The sequence below is a fragment of the Rattus rattus genome, chromosome 2 (genome assembly GCF_011064425.1).
Source record: "Rattus rattus isolate New Zealand chromosome 2, Rrattus_CSIRO_v1, whole genome shotgun sequence".
Classification (NCBI taxonomy): domain Eukaryota; kingdom Metazoa; phylum Chordata; class Mammalia; order Rodentia; family Muridae; genus Rattus; species Rattus rattus.
The window spans coordinates 5262983-5282967 of record NC_046155.1 but is presented as its reverse complement, the minus strand read 5'-3'; the positions used below and the strand labels follow the sequence as shown (position 1 = coordinate 5282967).

General features: G+C 51.6%; 1 protein-coding gene across 3 annotated transcripts in view; it reads right to left on the bottom strand.

Annotated features, from left to right (window-relative positions):
- The window catches only part of Cttn (cortactin), a 30256-nt gene that overhangs the window by 6243 nt on the left and 4028 nt on the right, over positions 1-19985 (bottom strand). Inside the window, exons 4-13 of one of the 3 annotated variants that reach the window (XM_032891327.1) lie at positions 19380-19509; positions 15498-15608; positions 14325-14379; positions 12648-12758; positions 11113-11223; positions 10579-10689; positions 9705-9815; positions 8248-8303; positions 4757-4826; positions 903-1051 (exon numbers count right to left, since the gene is read on the bottom strand). In XM_032891327.1, coding sequence (XP_032747218.1) covers positions 903-1051; positions 4757-4826; positions 8248-8303; positions 9705-9815; positions 10579-10689; positions 11113-11223; positions 12648-12758; positions 14325-14379; positions 15498-15608; positions 19380-19509 — 1015 coding nt within the window. The remainder of the gene's footprint in view (positions 1-902; positions 1052-4756; positions 4827-8247; positions 8304-9704; positions 9816-10578; positions 10690-11112; positions 11224-12647; positions 12759-14324; positions 14380-15497; positions 15609-19379; positions 19510-19985) is intronic. The other 2 variants (XM_032891328.1, XM_032891330.1) reach the window with 2 other exon arrangements.

Below are 19985 nucleotides of genomic sequence, written 5' to 3'. Positions count from 1 at the left end.
CGCTACCTAATGTAGGTTTAATGTCCCACAGAACCTGAAGTCCAAGGGGGTCAGGTCCAGTCTCATCAGCTCAAAACTAATAGGAAAAGACAGTATAAGAAACGGAATGGGCAGGACAGAAAAGCCTCACACAGCAGAGGAATCGGCATCAAGAGAATCTGACAGCAGAACTCAGCAGTTATCCAGAACCACACGGCCAGTCAGCCTGCAGAAACCTATAGAGGAGACAGTGCTGTGAGGTGGCACACGTGTGCCGCGGATGAACCAAAGCGAAGGTGTGAACCCTTGCTCTGAGACGGGGCCTTTATAGGGAGGAGATGTGTACTTCATAAACTCTGGGTCACTCCTACACGCACCTTCACTCCTGAGACACACTACCCCGGGGCTCCATTGTCTGAGCTCTTGCTCTCAGTGTCATCTGCCAACTGCACACCATTCCCTGACCCCACATAGTCCTCTGTGGGGTCTCAACCCCAACTCTCCTTGGGAGGAAGTGTTTATCAGCTTAGACAGAGCCTCATGTTTATAAGTAACTCTGACTTACCGAGGGCTCTGCTTCCCGACAATCGGCTGAGCCTTCGCCAGCATACGCATGTGGCCATGGGGAAAGGATGAGCGTTGAAGGTGTCCAGGTGATCAAGTTGCTCTACCTTACCATGTAAGCAAGCCTTCCTACCCTAACAGTCCCTCCTGAATCTAGCAGGGAGCAAATTAACTCCTCTCAGTGGTAAATGGGAGGGCATATTCACAGAAGTCTCAAGGCGGAGCCCTGCCCCATGCCCGTTCCCTCTACTCACAGCAGTACCTTGAGGGGCAGAAAGGAGCTTCCTCCCACAGCGCCTGATGCAGACTCAGAGAGGCACCAGGGCCCTGGAACAGACACAGCAGCATTCATTACTCACTTCCAGCTTCCTTCGAGCCTCCTCCTGCTCCTGCCTTTCTTGGGCCATCCGCTGAGCTCTCTCGGCCTCTGCCTTCCGTCTGTCCTCCTGCTCTCTCTCCTTTGCCAGGTTTTCAAAGTTAGCACGAATATTACTGGTTTTGCTGGTCACTAGAGGAAAGAGAGGACACATCTGTCTCAGAACACCTCACCAGGACAAAAGCCACACCAGGGTGACCTTGCAGCAGAGGCATCCTCACGTGGGGAATAAGGATACCCACGGAGCACTGTCAGCCCACCCAGGCCAGCCACACATAGAGCCCAGGGGAGACTGATGGGCGTTGAAAGCCCTGGGTCTGCACTACAGTAAGCCAGACACTGTCATAGCCAAGCACCACACACTGAGGCTGGATGAAGCAACAGCTAAGCTGTCTAACCCTGAAGGATGGGATGTGGCTCAGCAGAAGTTCCCCAGTGAGGAGCTGTGGTGTGGCTCAGTGATAGAGCCCTTGCCTATCATATACAAGGGTTCAGGGGACCAGGTTCCATCCCTGGCACCACAAGAAGAAAAACAACAGACAAGAGCAGGGAGGATGCCAGGCACAAGCAGCCTGTGTCTGTCTCAGGGGCAGGCTAATTGCACTACTGAGCCACAGTGAACAGCTCTGTTCTCGGAGCACCATTTTCCCAAACATGAGAAGCAGGTCTGAGTGACTAGCAGGAACTTCCTTCAAGGTGAGCCTATCTGATAAGGAAGTCATTGCTGAGTCAAGTGCGGTGGTGCAAACGGGTCATCCTAGCCCTGAAGAAACTCAGGCAGACTGGGCTACATGAGACCCTGTCTCAAAACGAAACAGAAAAACAGAAACAAACAAACAAATAATGAATCAGGACAGGAAATGTTGCTGTTGGTCAATATGAAAGTCAAAGTTCCAAGCACGACAGCTGGGTTGGCCAGGTGTCCTAACACACACCTGGGATCTCAGTGATTGAATCAAGACAAAGCTGAGGCAGGAGAATGACTTTAAGCCCAAGGCCAATCTGAGCTAATCAGTGAGATCAGAGCTGGCCTGGGATATAGAGTGAAGCCCTGCCTACAAAGACAAATGTAAGAATAAATGAATGAATGAATGAATGAATGAATGAATGAAAGAAAGAAAGAAAGAAAGAAAGAAAGAAAGAAGGAAGGAAGGAAAGAAAGAAAGAAAGAAAATTTCTTAAAAATTTAACAATCTGGGTTTTTGGACATTTGTGGCTACTACCATGGCATGCTGGTTACTTTTCTGTCAATGTGAGAGAAGTCAGAGAGGAGGAGGGAACCTGAGAGTACTGTTGGCACAGGACACACCAGGACCAAGTTCACAGCCCAGAGGAGATTGAATTGCCCCAGGGGGACAAAGGGCAGAGAATAAGAGACAGAGACAGGAAACAGAGAGTGAGGAGGAAGGGAAAAGGAACGAGGGAGAGGGGGAAGGGATATTTGCCCTGAGGGACACAGGACTGCCTCTGAACAAAGAGGAGACAGACTGGCCCATACTTGTATGTAGACAAAAGGCAGTTTAAAGGGAACAAGGACGGACATATGGATGGACAGACGGACAAACACACACACACACACACACACACACACACACACACACACACGCACATCAGGATGGGTTGGTTTATTTTGATTGGATGGTTTGAACTGTATAGCATTTTGATGGCTGGACCTTGATGGTCAGCCTCTGGAGGAGGAAGTGGCCAAATAGGAGAACAGACCTTGCCAGCTGGCTTTATAGGAATGCAATCTAATGGTTTAGCAAGGGAGAGGGGGAGGGGGAGGGAGGGGGAAACCAGGCAAGATCTGCCAGAGCCATGTTTGTCACACTCAGGCCTACCAGAGCCCTCCAGGGCCTCAACTGAGAAAACACCTCCATAAGATCAGGCTTCAGCTGGGCAGTGCTGGTGCCTGGTGGGACATTTTCTTAATTAGTGATTGATGGAGGAAGGCCCAGCCCATTGTGCTGGACCATCCAGCGCTGGTGGTCCTGGGTTCTATAAGAAAGCAGGCTCAGAGCTGGAGAGAAGGCTCAACAGGATGGCGCTAACTGCTCTTCCAGAGGTCCTGAGTTCAATTCCCAGCAGCCACATGGCTCACTGCCATCTGTAATGAGATCCAATACCCTCTTCTGGTGTGTCTTCAGAGAGCAACAGTGTGTTCATAAATAAATAAATGTTTAAGAGAGAGAGAGAGAGAGAGAGAGAGAGAGAGAGAGAGAGAGAGAGAGAGAGAGAGAGAGAGCAGGCTCAGCAAGCTGTGAGGAGCAAGCCACTATGCAGCCCTCCTCCATAGCCTCTGAATCAGCCTCTGCCTGCAAGTTCCTGCCCTGCTTCAGTTCCTGTCCTGGCTTCCTCCAGTGATGAACAGTAATACGAAAGCGTAAGCCAATATACCGCCTTTCCTTCCAGAGTTGTGCTGGTCACGGAGTTTCAGCCACAATGACACCCCTAACTAGCACAATGATCATGACTTAAAGGCTATGAGATGGCCTACGGATAGTAGGGAAGGGCTCTATGGGTGAGTTCCAGGCCTAATCCAGAGATCTGGCTTTAGGGAGAGTTCTGGAATTTTAGTTTCTTTAAAAGACACAAAAATATTACAAGAATGTTTTTGTTGTAATCCCAGGTGTGGGACATGGGGCTGCTTCCGACCGTCTGCAGCAGCTGACTGTGATTTGTCTGTGCTCTAGCAGAGGTGTGGTTTTGCCAGCTGCAGATGGTCTGCCATCGTGTGATGTGTAGAATTCTGGGACTGTTTCAGAGGGTGTAACTGCTAGGACGCCTATCGGTGGGGTTGGTCTTCAGGGGGCTGCAGTTTGGTAGCAGTCATGCTCAAAGAAGGAACAAGAGTAAAGAAATTCTTGGATCTCTCTCTCCCCTCTATCATTCGTGGTCTCCTATCTAGTGATGGAGGTGAAGTGCGCGCGCGTGTGTGTGTGCATGTGTGTGTGTGTGTGTGTGTGTGTATGTGTGTGTGTGTGTGAGATAAGGGGTGGGGAAACAAAGAAGAGTCCACAAAGTATCAAAAAGCAGCTACATGTAGCACTTGAAATAGCAGGCTCCTGAGTGAGCAAGCCTCCAGAAGTATTTAGAGACCACAGCCCAGGGGAATCCCCAGCCCTGTGGAACCACAGCCCACTGGGCCTTGAGCTCACATAGCTTCCCTGAGAGCATCCTCTGCCCTGCCTAGCACAGTCAGGCCTGACACCAACTAAGTCCATACTGTATTCTCTGTGTAAGTGCCTTAGTCTCATTGTTTTAAAAACATTTTGTTTACTCTCTTTCCTCTTTTTGACACAGGTTCTTACTCTATAGTACAAGCTGGCCCAATCCTCAGCATATAACCCAAGCTGGCGTTGAACTCGTGGCAAGCCTCCTGTCTCAGTCTCCCAAATGCTGAGATTACAGTTGTATCCCACCGTGCCTGGACCCTTGTAATATGAGACACAGTAGATATCAGTAAAACAAGTGGTGCCCCCCGCGGCCTTTGCAAAAGGCCCCGATGGTTTTCATAGTATCAGAGTGGCCCAAGAACCGATCCTGTGTGTGCAGTTGCCAACGGTCACCACCTCCTGGCGTACGCTGAGATTTCTATCCTATGTGCAAATGTCATTCTCTAGATGCATCTCACTCCTCACACACCCGGTCAAAAGCTGTGGGTGAGAGGAGTGGGTTCAGGGGCACATGTAGGCTGCTCCCAGAACCTGGTCACCAGCATCTCTCACCAACACCCCACAGGGTTGAGGCCTTCCTCTTAGCCATGTCTGGGAGACCATGGGGCACCAACACTACACCCCATGTACCACACAGTGCTTTCAGACTGCCAGGACTCACCAGCCTCAATGGGGACAGTCTTCTGATAGGCAGACGGCACCTGGACCACTTCTTCAAAGGTGGATGCGTTCTGTGGAGACAGAGAGGAGTCAGGGAGTGCTGGCCATGCTCCTTCACAGCCAGGGCAGCTGTAACCTAGTGAGTGTGAGGGGCCTTCCCCGGCCTTCAAAACACCCACAACACAGCTCCTGCTCCATCCTGCAGATTCACTGGGGCTCGGCTCCCCTTCCACAGACCCACAGATTATCCTGCAGTTGCACGTTCCTGACTTAGCACCGTGAGTCACTGTGGGTCACAGGGTCACCTTGCCAGTCCCCTCCTTGTTCTTCTGCAGGCTCTCTCAACTTCCTACACCTCAACCATGCTTACAGGCTCCAGAATTACTCTGGTAGGGATGGAGGAAGCCAGTGGCCAACCTAAGCACAGGCCGACAGGGCTGACACCAACAACAGTCCCAGCCATGTGGCTTCTCAAAGGAAATTCGGGGCATTTACTGTTCCCAACACACGCCACATGAAGAAGGGAGGCTGAAGGTGGTCGAGGGGCCCTCTCTCCAGTGAAAGTAGTGCCCTTCAGTTGACTTCAGATGGGCTATACTCAGCGTGGCCCTCCCCACCGGCCTCTTTCCCTTCTATAGGAAGCTGAGTCCATGAGAAATGAGTGGCTACCCTGTCTAAAATCCCATATGAGAGCCCCCAGAGCTGTGCCCACCTTGGCTGCCCTCACCACCCCTTTTCTTCTTCCCAGACACCCGCCCCTAAACCTGACCTATCCTGCTCCCCCAGAACAACCCTCGCCTAGTTAGGAGGTCCCTGTCTGATCCGCAGTTGTCTGGAGGAGCCCAGATCCATCTCCACACCCTCTGCGCCTTCTCTCAGTCCTGCCTTCTGGATCACAACCCCCCCAATCCTTTTTTTCCCTAAAGTGTGCTGGGGTGACACCTAGTGCCTCCCCAGCCCTAAGCCAGCCTCACCACTGAACCACACCCACCCCCAGCCCAGCCTCTTGACCCCATTCCTGCTTTCCTGAGTCTCCCCCTCAGCCCTTGATCCATCCTGCCCACATCAGCCCTTACTCTGCCTCCTTCTCCATAAGCCTAGCTCTGGAGCCCAACAAGGGAGGCCACTCTTGTCCTTGGACGACTGGTAGCTGCCCAAACCACCACAGAGGAACACTTTTCCTGTCTAGGAGAGGACAGGCTGATATCGAGGTTCCCACCTTATCCTAGTCACTATGGGGATGAACCACTGCTCTCTGAACAGCCTCGTGGCACAGCCTGGGCCCTGATCCTGCCCCACAGTCCCTTGGGCTTCTCCACAGGACAACAGACAGAGAGAGAATGGCCATGCCTGGGTGGCAGGAGGGGAGAGAAGAGACAATTCTAACCACATCGTTTCCTGACTTTGAGTGCACAAGGTCAGCGGTCACCATCTTTACCATCACCACTAACCACAGACACCACAACTTCCTCAATGGCAGCCTCTGACTAACACACTTAGTTCCTCATGTCCTCTGCCACAGGGCTCTCAGCCACCAGACACCTGGTCTCCCCCCCACCCCCAGTCTCCTTGCTCAGTCTGTTCTGACTGGCAGAGGTGAACCTGGAGGGGTGCCCTTCAGCACGCTGCACAGCCCTCCCCTGCCACTGAGGCAGCCCTGCAGCATCCTGGCTGCCTAAGGCCTCATCTTCTCTACCCAGGTCCCCCAACTCTGCAAGGCTCGAATCACTCCAAGCCCTCCCTCTGGTGTGTACAGCTGTGCCTGGACTCGGGTTCCTCCAGTAAAGAACAGGCTGCAAGTTCCATGGGCTTCCCAGGGCCTTCCCCACAGCAGGAAATAGAATGGCCACCCTCGCTCTTCCACATCCGCAGTGATGTTCCCAAACCAGGCTCCTGTCACATCCTCTGCTTCACTGTCACTGACCATCTTTGCAGAGAACCTCCTATCTGCCCTCAAAACGTGGCCCAGAGACCAATGAGAGGGTTCACTGGGTAAAGCACTTGCCTCTAAGCCTAAGGACCTGAGTTCAATCCCTGGGACCAGCATGGTAGAAAACAACTCACACAAGTTGTCCTTTGACCACCAAGTATACTCAGTGGCACATACATGTGCATACATATACACCTACATATATACATGCATGCACATAATGATTTGGTTTTTATTTTGTTTTGGAGACGGGTTTTTCTGTAAAGACCTGGCTATTCTGAAACTCTCTGTAGACCAGATTGGCCTCGAACTCAGGGATCTGCCTGCCCGTGAAACCTGAGTACTGGGATTAAAGGTGTGCATCACCACCTGGCTACATATAATTATCTTTAAACTCAGTTCATCTGGCTTCCTCGGGGCCACTTAGCTCAAGCCACCAGCTTTGCTCTCAGGGCTTCCTGTGAGATACCCTGGCAACATGGGAGATGTCTAGGGTGAAGCCAACCACAGTAAACTGAGTAAAGGAAGAACAACTCTGGGAATGACCTATGCATGCCATGTGTGACCACAGCCAAGGACAGGAAGGCATCTGTGCAGTTGGAAGGATGAGGTCACCTCAGGCTGAGGAAAGCAGCCTTGTTGGTCTGTTGGAGAACCCACAGAGCTGTCTGGTAATAGCTTCCCCCTTCACTGGCTAACAGACTAGAAAAAATAATTCTTTCACCAGCTCACAGCTGACCCCATGGGGTCCAGGAACTGATTAAAAGCAACAGGCTGATGAGGGTATCTGGAGAGAGGGAACAGCCTGTTACCACAGGAACAGGCTTTCATGCCTAACAGACAAAGCTGGACAAGATGGCACTGGCCACCAATGCTAGAGACTCTGGAGGCTGAGGCAGAAGCATCTCAAGTCCCAGACCAGCCTGGGTGGCACAGACCTGATCTGAAGGAAAAGGTGAAAAGGGGCAGGCTAAGGCCCAGTACGTCCCAGCTACTGGCCAACTGAACAAGGTTAGTAGTCCAGCTCCTCCGTCTGTGGTAACAATGACTAAACGTGGCCACTAAGCTCTTCCAAGAACTGGTTCCCGCCTGGCTTTCTGCTAATACTTAAAAGTTCAAATGGTCGGGCTGGAGAGATGGCTCAGAGGTTAAGAGTGCTGGCTGCTCTTGCAGAAGTCCTGAGTTCAATTCCTAGCAACAACATGGTGGCTCACAACCATGTATGATGCGATCTGGTGCCCTCTTCTAGTGTGCAGGCATACGTGCAGGAAGAACACTGTACACATTAGTAAATAAATCATCAAATAAAAAAGTCCCCAAGACTCTTGTATCAGGTGCCTGGGTTTCACTCAAGATCCCAACTGCTAACTGCTGTGCTGTGACCAAGTACTCAGCTTGCTTGGCCTCAGCCCCAAGTGTGAAACAGAATGAACCCACAGTTGTGCCACATGGGGTATGCAGGATTCCCAGGTGGCCACTTCAGCGCCATGGAATGACACATGCCTCATGTTGCTAGACAGGGCCCTCGGAAGAACATCCCTACCGTAGCTCACCAGCCTTACCTTGTCCATCCGATCCTTCTGCACCCCATACTTCCCGCCGAATCCTTTGGCATAGTCTAAAAGGTGGTAAAGCAAGACTTCCGTGAGGCTGAGGCCGGGCGAGCAGCGCAGGCACATGCGCATGGATCTGCAAACAGCCCAGGGACACAAACCAGAGCAGAGGGATGGGCAAGCTGCCGAGGACGGGCTCTCCTGGCAAAGCCAGCTGTCTAACCACAGTGCCCAGTGCAGGTAGGGAGCAGGGGAGGTGTGGGCATGCTTCCAGGAACGGGGACAGGGAGGGGATGGGCGCAGGCCGGCGGGAAGGAAGCGGAGGAGGGAGGACACAGGACAGGCCTTTGCAGTGCACACTCCTATAGCACAGTCTTCGCACCAGCAGGCCTTACTCTCATCTGCTTCCTGGGCGCCTGCTCTACTGGGCACTAATTAGAGGCCCCACCGTAGTGTGTTCTCTTGCTTTTTAAAAGAAAAAAACAAAACAAAAAAAACCTCTGTGTGGAAATGCCACCAGACGAATCTGTCTGTCGCTGCCACACACAAACACATGAAAGTGACGGTCATGCAGCCTAGACATCACAAGGACCAAAGGCCACCTCCACACAATCTGCTGGGCCAGCACTAAGTACATTCGCCCTGGGCCTGATGGCATCTGGGAGCCTACAGTCCACGCTGATTCAGGGCGTCACATGCCTCCGCCTGGACGCTGTCGGGTTCTAGAACCAGATCAGCTCTGGGGACCAGGTCTGATCTCTCAAGGAGAAGAAAGATGCAATAGCTACTGAGATCTCCAGGGCATGCCTCCCCTTGCCTGTATCAGCCACACGCACAGTGTGCACTAAGGTGAGGCTCTGGGTGGAGACAAATAGCACACAGACGGTGTGGCCAAAAAACAAAACAAAACAAATACATACACAAAACCTTGTACACCTGGCCAAAAAGCAAAACCAAAAAAACCAAAAACCAAACCAAAACAAAACAAAAAATAAAAACAAAACAAAACCCACCACCACCAAGAAAAACCCCACACCACTGTAAACAAAGACACAGGGGGCACATAAAACAAGGCTTTCATACCCCACGACCCCAGTGTGTGGTTAGCATCAGGACTGGGAGAAGTAAATCAACTCCCTGTGGGTCAGAGGCAATGAGGAGGTGCTCAGAGATCAGCACTGGGGGTCGGCAGCAATGAGGCCAGAGGTGTTCGCTACAGATACTGCCTACCTACAGAGTGCCTCCTAACCTGAACCCAAAGGTCGGAGGGAAAAAGAACGGGTGGGGGTTGGGGGGCGGGGAGACCGAGCTCCAGGTTGTTCCTCTGGCATGAAACTGAGTGGAGAATATCAATGGCAGCCAGTGGCGGCACAGAAACTGTCACAGGCACTGTGGTAAACCCTGAAGTCTATGCTGCAAGTCAGCTGCACTGCAAGGGCTGGTGGGAAGAGGCAGGGGAACTGTGCCTTGCTGGGACTCGTGCTTGGCCAATTTCTCCTTGTAATCAAACCCCACAGCGGAGGAGTCCTGCCTCTCGGACTGAACACCAAATTTGCCTCCGAAACCAGTCTTATAGTCTGGAGATCCACGTGAGAGAGTGAGGAACATGACCGAGAGAGGAAACAGCTAGGTTAGAATCACATGAGCACGTGCGATGGTCAAGTACATCATGTTCAGACACAAGAGCTCTGATCTGCTGTTCTAACACTGACCGAGGTGTTAAGGAACAAACTCAGACGCCAGTAGGCTTCAGCTGAGATGCAGAAGAAGGGTTGGAACTGGACGGTAAATGTAAAGTTTAGTTAAAGCTCCTCCAAGCTTCAAGGTTTGCCGGGAGGGACAGCTGGGGACAGCTATAAGGGTTCTACCCTCCTCAAACCAGCTTTCCCTGGGACAGGGTCCCACTGTGACAAGAAAAACTCCTAATTAGAAGGAAGTAGGCAGGGACTGAGGGAGGCTCAGACAGAGACAGAATCTGTCCAGCACAGGTCGTCCCCGGTTCCACCTCCAGGACCGCAGAAAGAAGCCTGTCTTCCATACCATGGCCCACCTCACAAAGGAGAATGCAGGACCCCGGAGGACAAAAGCCCCTAGGGTGCCACAGTAACCAGGCTTCCAGGGGCTGCAGTCCTGGCATAGGGGGTGAGATGGGATGGGATTGCCTTATCCCCCTGCCACCTACAGAGACTTCAGGAACTGGGGGAGACAGGACAACTTGACACCATGAAAACAAAACTCAGACAGAAACACGGCTAACATGAAGCATGTGAACCCCTGAGGAACGAACACGAGCTTCCCAGAGGGCCCTGAGGAAAGCAGGGAGTGGGCTAGAAGAGGTACCTTTTTGGGATTCATGCAGCTGCAGCTTCTCCTGATGGTCCCAGCCAAGGGCACACTTGTCCTGTCTGTCTGTCTGCACACCAAACTTTCCTCCAAAGCCTTTTACATAGTCTGCATGCACAACAGAAAGCCATACCCCGGCATTACTGCACAGCCAGGACGAAGAAGAAGTGGGTTTCAGATGCCACAAGACACACTTCACTAGACCCTGGCTGGCACCCGTTAGAGCCCTCCTTGAGATCACCGCATCTTAGGAGTGTGGTTAAACAGGCAGGACCAACGCATGCAGCCCTCAAGGCAGCGAGGTCTCATCACACACAGGCAGACGTGCGTGACAGGACACTGCTACAAGCAACACTGGGGCTTGGGGTCAAAGATGAGGCCACTGTTTGAGTTCTCATGTAACCACAGGCCGGGACTGGCCGCCTTAGGATGACCATTTAAACGACTGCAGATGACAGCCGTTTTTCTCTTCGGTGGCCACACCTGTCATCCTGGGAGGGGCTGGCGAGAGGAAGGTAAAGTGGCAGGTACCTTTCTGGGACTCATGCTTCTCTGTTTTGCCTTGATACTCAAAGCCCACAGCGCTTTTATCCACCTTGTCCTTGTCAATTCCGTATTTGCCACCAAAACCTTTGGAGTAATCTGAAACAAGAAGAGCACCGTATGGAGAACTAGCAACAGGGCGGGTTAGAAGGCGGGGGTGCCTGCCACAAAGTGCGAAAGCCCGAGTTCAATCCCCGGGACCCACTGGTCCATGGTATAAGGACAGTACCAACTCCTGCAAGTAGCCCTCTGACAGCCACACATGTGCACATCCATACACAAGCACAAAATGAATACATAAAGAACTGAGCCAGCATCAGACCAAATGTTACATGGTCTTTAAGAATGTAAGTCTGGGCTGTCAAGATAGCTCGTAGGCAAAGGCACTTGTCACTAAGCCGGGTAACCTGAGCTCAATCCCTGGAACCCACATGGTGGGACGAGAGAGCCCAAGTGTGGTGTCTCATGCCTGTCTCCAGCACTCGGGAGGCCAAAGCAGATTACTGAGGACCTAAAACCAACCAATCCACTACGCACTGAGTTCAAAGCCACCCAGGGCGACAAAGTGAGACAGACGCTGGCTGAAAACAAACAAAATCAAAACCAAACAAAAACAAAAACAGAAAAGGGCCAGAGAGACGAGCACAGGATGCTCTTGCAGAGGACCAGATCCAGTCCCCAGCACCCACATGGTGGCTCACAACCACCTAATGGGATCTGATGCCCTCTTCTGGTGTTCACGTGTTCATGCAGACAGAGCGTCATATAAATAAGTAAATCTAAAAAAAAAAAAAAAAAAAAAAAAAAAAATCCAGGGACTTCTTTTTGATGCAAGCTCTTGATTTTCAAAAACTGGTAAACACCAAACAGAACTAACGAATGTGGGCACAAAATTCGCACAAGGACGACCGCTGTGCTGTGCAGCAGACGACTGTATACACCGCCCTGTACCTGTTCTTTACACAGCACGGAAGGAGAAAGCCAGAATGACCTAGCAGGGCCTTTTGGCAGAGTTTGTTGTAATTATAGGGCTCTGGAGGATGTGGTGCTCAAATCCACAGGTCCTCATCTTGTGGTGACCCCCAACCATAAAATTATTTGTTGCTACTTCATAACTGTAACTTCGCTGCTGTTATGAGCTGTAATGTAACTATCTAATGTGGAGAATATCTGCTGAGACTCCTGTGAGAGGGTCATTCAACCCCAAAGGGGTCCCAACCCACAGGCTGAAAACTGCTGCACTAGAGAGATGCTCAGTGGTCAAGAGGACCCTTTTTAGGCTCCTAACACCCACACAGCCACTCATAACCATCTATAAATGTAGTCCCTCTTCCGGCTTTCACACAAAGCACATATACATATATGTACGCAAAACACCCCCACATACATCAAATAAAAATGAAGAAATCTAAAAAAGGCCTAAGTGTGAAAAGGTTAGAAGGAACACAGGAACAAAAAGCAAACAGAGAAACACAAAAGAGCACACTCATCCACAAAGGAGCTCAAGGCCCAGCCCAATGAACCTTTCTGTGACTCGTGCTTCTCCGTCTTGCCCTGGTAGTCAAAGCCCACAGCACTCTTGTCTACACGGTCAGCTTGCACTCCATATTTGCCACCGAAACCACTGGAGTAGTCTAAGGAGACAAGACAGCCGTCAGCAAGAGTTAGGACTGCCAAGAGATAGATACACTGTGTACATTTGGAACTCAAGGTTGCATTCTTTAGATGGCATTGGACACCTCCCTTGGGGAACTTTGTTATTAAGGTAGCAGTCCTCCATGACTGGAAGGTCTTCTGAGCACAAAATGGGGGCCTCCCTTTCTCACTGGGGCTTCCCTGTCTCTGCCTGAGAGTGTCCCTGAACACGGTGGCTGGCCTTGGTGGGCTATGTCTGAAAAGTGACCTTGTACAGAGGTCTCTGTAAGGCTATATAATTCAGCACACAAGCCCCACTCCCCACTCACATGATAATTAGGTGCTGTGCTATAACCAATCAGCCCTTTCCTTCCTACCCTAAAGATGCCATTATATACCCTATCCCTAAAACAATAGACCCTTCTCGCTGCAGCAGTCTACAGAGGTCATCCCATACAGATGGCTGAACCCTGTTCTTTGCCACCCTTCAGGCTGGTGGCCAAGAGCCACCAAGGAGAAAGTGGGGAGGGGCACAACCCTCAAACTTTGTGCAGAGTTCAGATCACACCCCACCATTGCAGGCAACTGTTTTGAGAGAATGAACCGGCCATAGCAGTTCACACAAGCAATCATCAGCCTGGTCTATGGTGTGAGATCCTGCTTCAAGAAACCAAAGTGGGGGGAGGGGGGACTGAGACCGCAGCACGGGAAAAGGAGCTTGCCACCAAGCCTGACCATCCTTCCCCAGGATCTGTGGGTCAGATGAAAAGGACAGACCTGTGAGTTCCTCTCCACCCCTGATCTCTGCACATACAAAGTAAATAAAAATGTTTAAATAAAATAAATAAATAGCGGGAGGGGGGGTTTACAAGGAAATAAAGGTGTCTGCCCACTTTAAACACTCACTAGCCACAGCCAGGCATGGCTGCACCCCGCTGTGGTCCCAGTACATAGGACACTAAAGAAGAAGACTGCTAGGACTTGGACGCCAGCCTGGGCTTCAAAGTAACATCTAAGCCAGCCTCGGCTACAGAATGAGTCCCTGTCTCAAAAATAAACAAAATGACAATTCACAGTCAGGTGAAGTACCACACTTTCAATCCCAGCACTGCAGGAGAATTGTTGAATTTAATTGTGGAGTATCAATGTCATGATAGCATGAAATTATCTTAAGAGAAAGAAAACCAAACCACTGGGGGTATTCGAAAGAAACGATTTGTTTCTGTTGTTTAAAAAAAAAAAAGAAAAGAAAAGAAAAAAAGGCCCTAGAGTCATGTGACATCACGAAAATCAATCACCATTCTCTTCCCCATGTTTTAGGGGCACAGTATCGATAACTCAGGTCCACAACTCTGGTTTCTGTCTTCCGGGAACATTTGCATTTGCTGTTCACCCACAATGCCAGAGGGCTGACTGAGCTATTCTGCTCAGTAAAGAGAAGGCAGCTTCCACTGGAGCCAGCAGGCCCTGTGTATGCCACAGACAGCAAGGACACAGACCCTGCCACAGCCAGATGGCCCGGAGCCCGAAGCACAGAGCGGGGGCCTCCCCACCTCTCCCCTTACCTTTCTGGGAGGCGTGCTTCTCCGTCTTCCCCTGGTATTCAAAGCCTACAGCAGACTGTGGGACAAAAACATAAGGGACAGGTATTTAAATCACCAGAGACGACCCATCCAGACTCACGGCGTGCAAAGAACAAAGCTTTTAGTTATGTGCTTAGATATGTGTGCCACAAAGGCCAGAGGCTGCCCAGTCCTGCTCTATCACTGTTGCCTTACGCCTTTGAACCTAGAGCTAGGCTGAGCCATCCTCCTCCCCACTCCACATCAATACTGGGCTTGCTTGTTATGTAGATGCTGGGGTCCAAACACAAATCCTCACTACCATCTGAGCTCCCCATCCTTGGGTGTTTGGATTTTTGTTTGTTAATTCAGGATCTCACTCTGTGGCTCAGACTGACTTTGAATTCAGGGCAATTCTCCTGCCTCTGCCTCTCAAGGTACTGGGGATACAGGTGTGAGCCAGGCTTAAACAATGTTGCTTTCTGACCTTTGGTTTCACAGTCAAAATAGACCAGAACACTCCATCCCCGGAAACACTCCATCCCCGCAGGCTCCCTGCTGGTTGACTTATTCCAGGCATAGCATGCTGATCTAGAACTAATTCCCCTGCCACATGGACTTCCTGAACAAGCTTTACTGAGATCATTAACAAGATGGCAGGCCTGCCTTCAGCATCCACTCTGCTTCCTGTGCGACCCGGAGCTGGGACTCAGACACGATGGTCGGATCCTGCTACTATGTCCTGGTACACACTAAGCACTGTGCTTCCCTGCTCCACCGACAGCCCCAGGCGGGGAAAATCAGAACAGCCTCAGCCTTACAGAGCCTCTGGACACCAAGACCAGCTCTTCAAATCCATGCTGAGGGGGGTTCTGCCTGTCAATCACATCCACCAGGGAAGTCAATGAAAAAAGTTCCTGATGGCATACCTTAGCCGAGTCAGAGGCTAGGCACACAGGGAGGACTTCAGTAAGCACACCGAGGCCTATCACTCCATGTCACTGCCTAGTCCCCACCGGACAGTCAGCACCCTCACTTAGGCTGTAAAGGCAAGCATCAGAGATGCTCATTTAAATTCTTACCTAGACACCCTTCCTGCAGTCCCATGGAATTGAAGGGTACCTGTGAACTATTGCGCTGGCCCAAAGGGCCAGCCCCTGGCCATCACTCACTCACCTGATCCACCCTGTCCATCTGGACACCGAACTTGCCTCCGAAGCCCCGGACTGAGTCCACTTGTGAGCAGTGCTTGGAGAGCTTTGACTGGTACTCATGGCCCACAGCTGACTGGAACAAAGAAGAAAGATGCAGCACTGTGCGCCCACTCCCAGTGCAGCATGGAGGCCCCAACTCCCAGGACATAGTCCGGAAATGGCTGAGCCCTGGTGCAGGGTTCTCCTGTGCACCCTAAGCCTAGAGATACTCCAGCCTAACACCCTAATGACAAACAGGAACTTGACAGGACCAGGCATGGACAAAGGACAGAGCCTGCAGTATGCACAGGAAGACCCATTTACTCAGTCTTCTCTCAAAGTCGGGTGTTTTCAGGGCTGTGACCCAGGAACCAAAGCAGTACACACTTGTGACTGCGCTGAAACAGGGATGGGCACAATGCAGACCCGCACACCACACCTCCCAGACATGCAGACCACACTGGCCGGAGCCACGTGCTGTTACCTGCACAACAGCCTCACATGAGCCCTCACCAAAGGCTGCAGGTCCCCCGGGGCTTCTGTTCAAGCCCACAGACCTACCAACAGGCAATGCCAGCGGCATCAGCCCACGGCCTGCTAGCCCCTTCCTAGCCCCTTCCGTCAACAATGCTGACATCTGCACTGTCATCAGCTGTCAGCGATGCCACTGCCCACCACAGCAGTCTGCGGCCTTTCCTCATGATGACCAATGCCTGTGCAGCTCCTTCCTAGACAAGGACAGATCAGTGTGGGGATGCAGAGGGCCCTGGGCCTCTGAACCTGTCTTCTTGGCCTGCAAGCACAGGCTTTTCCACCCACAGTTCCCGAATGACTTGGAGGCATGTTATTTGATAATAAGCGCCTAGGCCCTAAGCTTTGGCTTGTTCCCACTAGCTCGTAACTCAATTATCCCATTTAAACCAGTCTAAGTTCTGCCACGTGGCTGGCTACCTCTCCTCCGCTTCCTATGTCCGACTTCCTCAGACTGAGGCCAATCTGCCCACTCTTGACTTCCAAAAGCCTATCTTTTCTATACTGGGTGTCCCACCTTCTATTTCCTGCCTCAGCCTCTAGAGCGTGTGCTTTGCACTGACAGATGTTGCCTCTACACAGCACATAAGAGATCCTCTCTACATTGGCCCTCCTGGCAACAGGGCCCCAACTCTGACTGCCCTATGGGAAGTCAGTCGTGTTACCACAGACTTCTCTTGGTTGACTGGCCATTTGCTCAGTTTGGCCTTGCACTTGGGCCCTGTTCTGCATCTCACCAACTTCAATGCCCTCTTCAAGGCCACTGGGGTCAGTAATAGGCAGAACACATTCTACAGAGAAAGCCTTGGCTGACTCGCTCTCTCCTTCCTAGGCTTAACTGTGGTCAACAGCTGATGGCAGACCACAAGCCACAGCCTGTGAAACCCCATGTGGCATGGTGGTCTGCCCTCGGCCTCTAGGCTCCCACACAGAAGCTGTCAGTGAAGAATCAAAAAGAGGCAGCCATGCCAAAGAGATTTCCCAGCAGGATTGTCCATCAGAAAGAAATTAAAGAGAAAGCAGGGCAGTTGGCCCCGGCTCCAACCTGCTGGTGGAAGGAATGCGTGCTCAGCGGCTTTGGTCTTCCATTGGCAGAAGCTTATCTATTATTTGCCTTGACCTGCATCACGCAGGGGAGGCAGGAGGCCTCCCTGGCAGGCCACAATCGCCTGATCCCTAAAGGATCCGAGTGGCTCCAGTCCTGGATCTGCCCTGGATGAGCCTGCCTGAGGAAGTCTCTGGAACTCACCTCTCCAGTTTCTGGAGAAGATGGACTAGGAATAGCTAAGCCATTCATGTTCAGTTTTTTGACAACCGATTACTCTCAGGTGTTCACAGGAGCCAAGGGCTAACCTCACCTCAATGCACAGGGCCTAGGGGACCAACAAGACGGCACACCCTGGCTAATGTCACCCATTGCTTGAGAGCCACAGGTCAATATCCAGCTGAGGAGGTGAACTCAAGTCTTTAGGAGCAGCCTGGTCCTCACAGTAGTCAGCCACAGAAGGTGGCAGTTACAACACAGGATACCCAACACAGAAGACAGGCAAGGCGCAAAGTGAGGGCAGTGAATTCTAGAGGAAGCCCAGAGGGGCACGTCTCCCCAGAAAGGCAGCACAAGGCAGCAATGAGAAGTCATTGAGGGAAACAGAGGCCAAGACGGGTGAGCACAAAGGATGAAGGAAGGGCCAGGCTTGAAGTGCAAGCTGCAAGTTTGATGAGATTTGAGCCAATGGGGGTCCAGTCGGCAGCAGGGTAGATGAGCCAGGTAACAACACTTAAGCTTACCATTAACATCACCCTTGGTAAGTTATAATCTCCCCAACTGTCACACCAGGTCTCCATGCTGGGGCTCTCTGCACCTTCCTGAGCTTAGAGGAACGGCGGGTATCGCCTCGTGTTTGGATAGGATAGGATTCTGGACTTCTTCCAGAATGTACACATGACTCTGTTTTGCACACTGTCCATGTCAGAACCAACATGCCCATCTCTGTCCAGCAATGCAGAACCAACTGACAACCAATTACTCTCAGGTGTTCCAGTCAGAATGTTGCTTCAGAACACTCCAGGCAGTGACGGTTTGAATAAGAATGGCCCCGTAGGCTCATATATTTGAGAATGGCATTAGGTGTGGCCTTGTTGGAGGATGTGTGTCACAGGGGGTGGGCTTTAGGTTTTCAAATTCTCAAGCCAGGCCCAGTGTCACTCTCTCGTCTGCTGTCTGCAGATCAAAATGTAGAACTCCCAGCTAATCTCCAGCACCATGTCTCTACACGCCGCCATGCTCCCTGCCATGCTGATAACGGACTAAACTTCTAAACTGTAAGCCAGCTCCCACTAAATGCTTTCCTTTGTAAGAGTTGACATGGTCATGGTGTCACTTCATAGCAATAGAACACTAAGATACTGGCTATAGTTAGGGTGCCCCATTCCTCTAGTGGACAGTGGTGTCTCACTGAGACACAACCATGGCCCTCTGTACTAGCATAGCTGAATAGAATCCATGTATTAGGGAGTCACCCATCAGGATGGGCAGCAGCTGGGCCTCTCTTCCATGTCTATCCAGGAGTATCACAGTCTGTCCGTCAGAACCACCCAACACTGCTCACTCAGCACGACACCTGTCAGGACTACAGCATCAGCAGAGCACAAAGTCCTGCTCTGCTGGAGACACACCCACATACTGCAACTTTCTTTCTAGAAAAACCAGCCAGCCTAGAGTGAGCCCCAGAGCAGGCTCCACTCCCTCATCTTGGAGCAAGAAGATCCAGAACACCATCTGACTGATGGTTTATACACCAAATGCTCAGAGCATCTGCTTGTCAGTCAGACTCATTAACGACACTCCCAGGGGCTCAGCCACAGCTGAGACAACATGGACACCCCACACCCCACCTGGCTGCAGAGTGGCCACAAATGCAGATAGGGTGCAAGCTAAGCATCAGTGGAGTCCCCAGATGTGGTGGGAGCACAGGGCCCTCAGAGCTGGCTTCACCATGTGGACTTGCCCATCTCAACCACAGCAGTGGTGACCGTGACATCTGTGAGCAAGATGTTTTCAGACTCTGTCGTGCTCACAAAGCTGCTCACGGTGCTGATCTCTCCCAGAGGGCCCTCTCCACATACTAGCCACTGGCTGGGGCCTCTGACAATGTGAAAGAGCTATACCAGAGACACAGAAGAGCTTCACAAGTGGGCAGTCTATAGAGGACCCCTCAGAGCAGCACATCACCCTCAGCAAACCCTACTCCATGCTGTGACTCAGGAAAAGTGTGACTGCCACCCACATCATGTACCCATGCAGGCCAGCTGCCCAGCCTAGGCAGCCACTTACTTTGTCCATCCTATCCTGCTCCACACCAAACTTCCCGCCATAGCCATGGGAAGCCTTGGGTCCCGTTTCCAGCTCCTTCTCCTTGAGTGTCTGGTGTTCTTGGAAGACATTCTCTCGAAGCTTGTGTATGCTAGAGTGGAGAAAAAGCAGGACCGCGTCAGGGTCCAGACGTGCACCTCACCCAACAGCAGGACAAACAGGGATAGAGATGTCCTTGTAAGTCAGCGAGGTTGATGCCCTGTCTGTTTGCTGTGCCTGCCTCCGAGGTTCTGTCACAACTTGTATGTGGGAGGAATATGGACCTAAATCCACAGCCGGCCCAAGGGGCAGTGCAGTTGAACCTGACCTTCAGTTAGAGCAGCAGATAGGAGGGTGATTTCTGTAAGTGCCACCCAGAGTCCCTTCTACAAACCCCAAGGTCACCAGAAGAAGCTGCCTCTGCTGGCTAGCATTCTGGCAACTTGCTACAAGCTAGAAACCTCACCTGAGAAAATTCCCCCATCAGACTGACCTACTACTCTAGGGCATTTTCTTGATCGATGACTGATGGGGGAGGGGACAGCCCATTAGGGGTGGTCTCATCCCTGGGACAGCCTACTGGGGGTG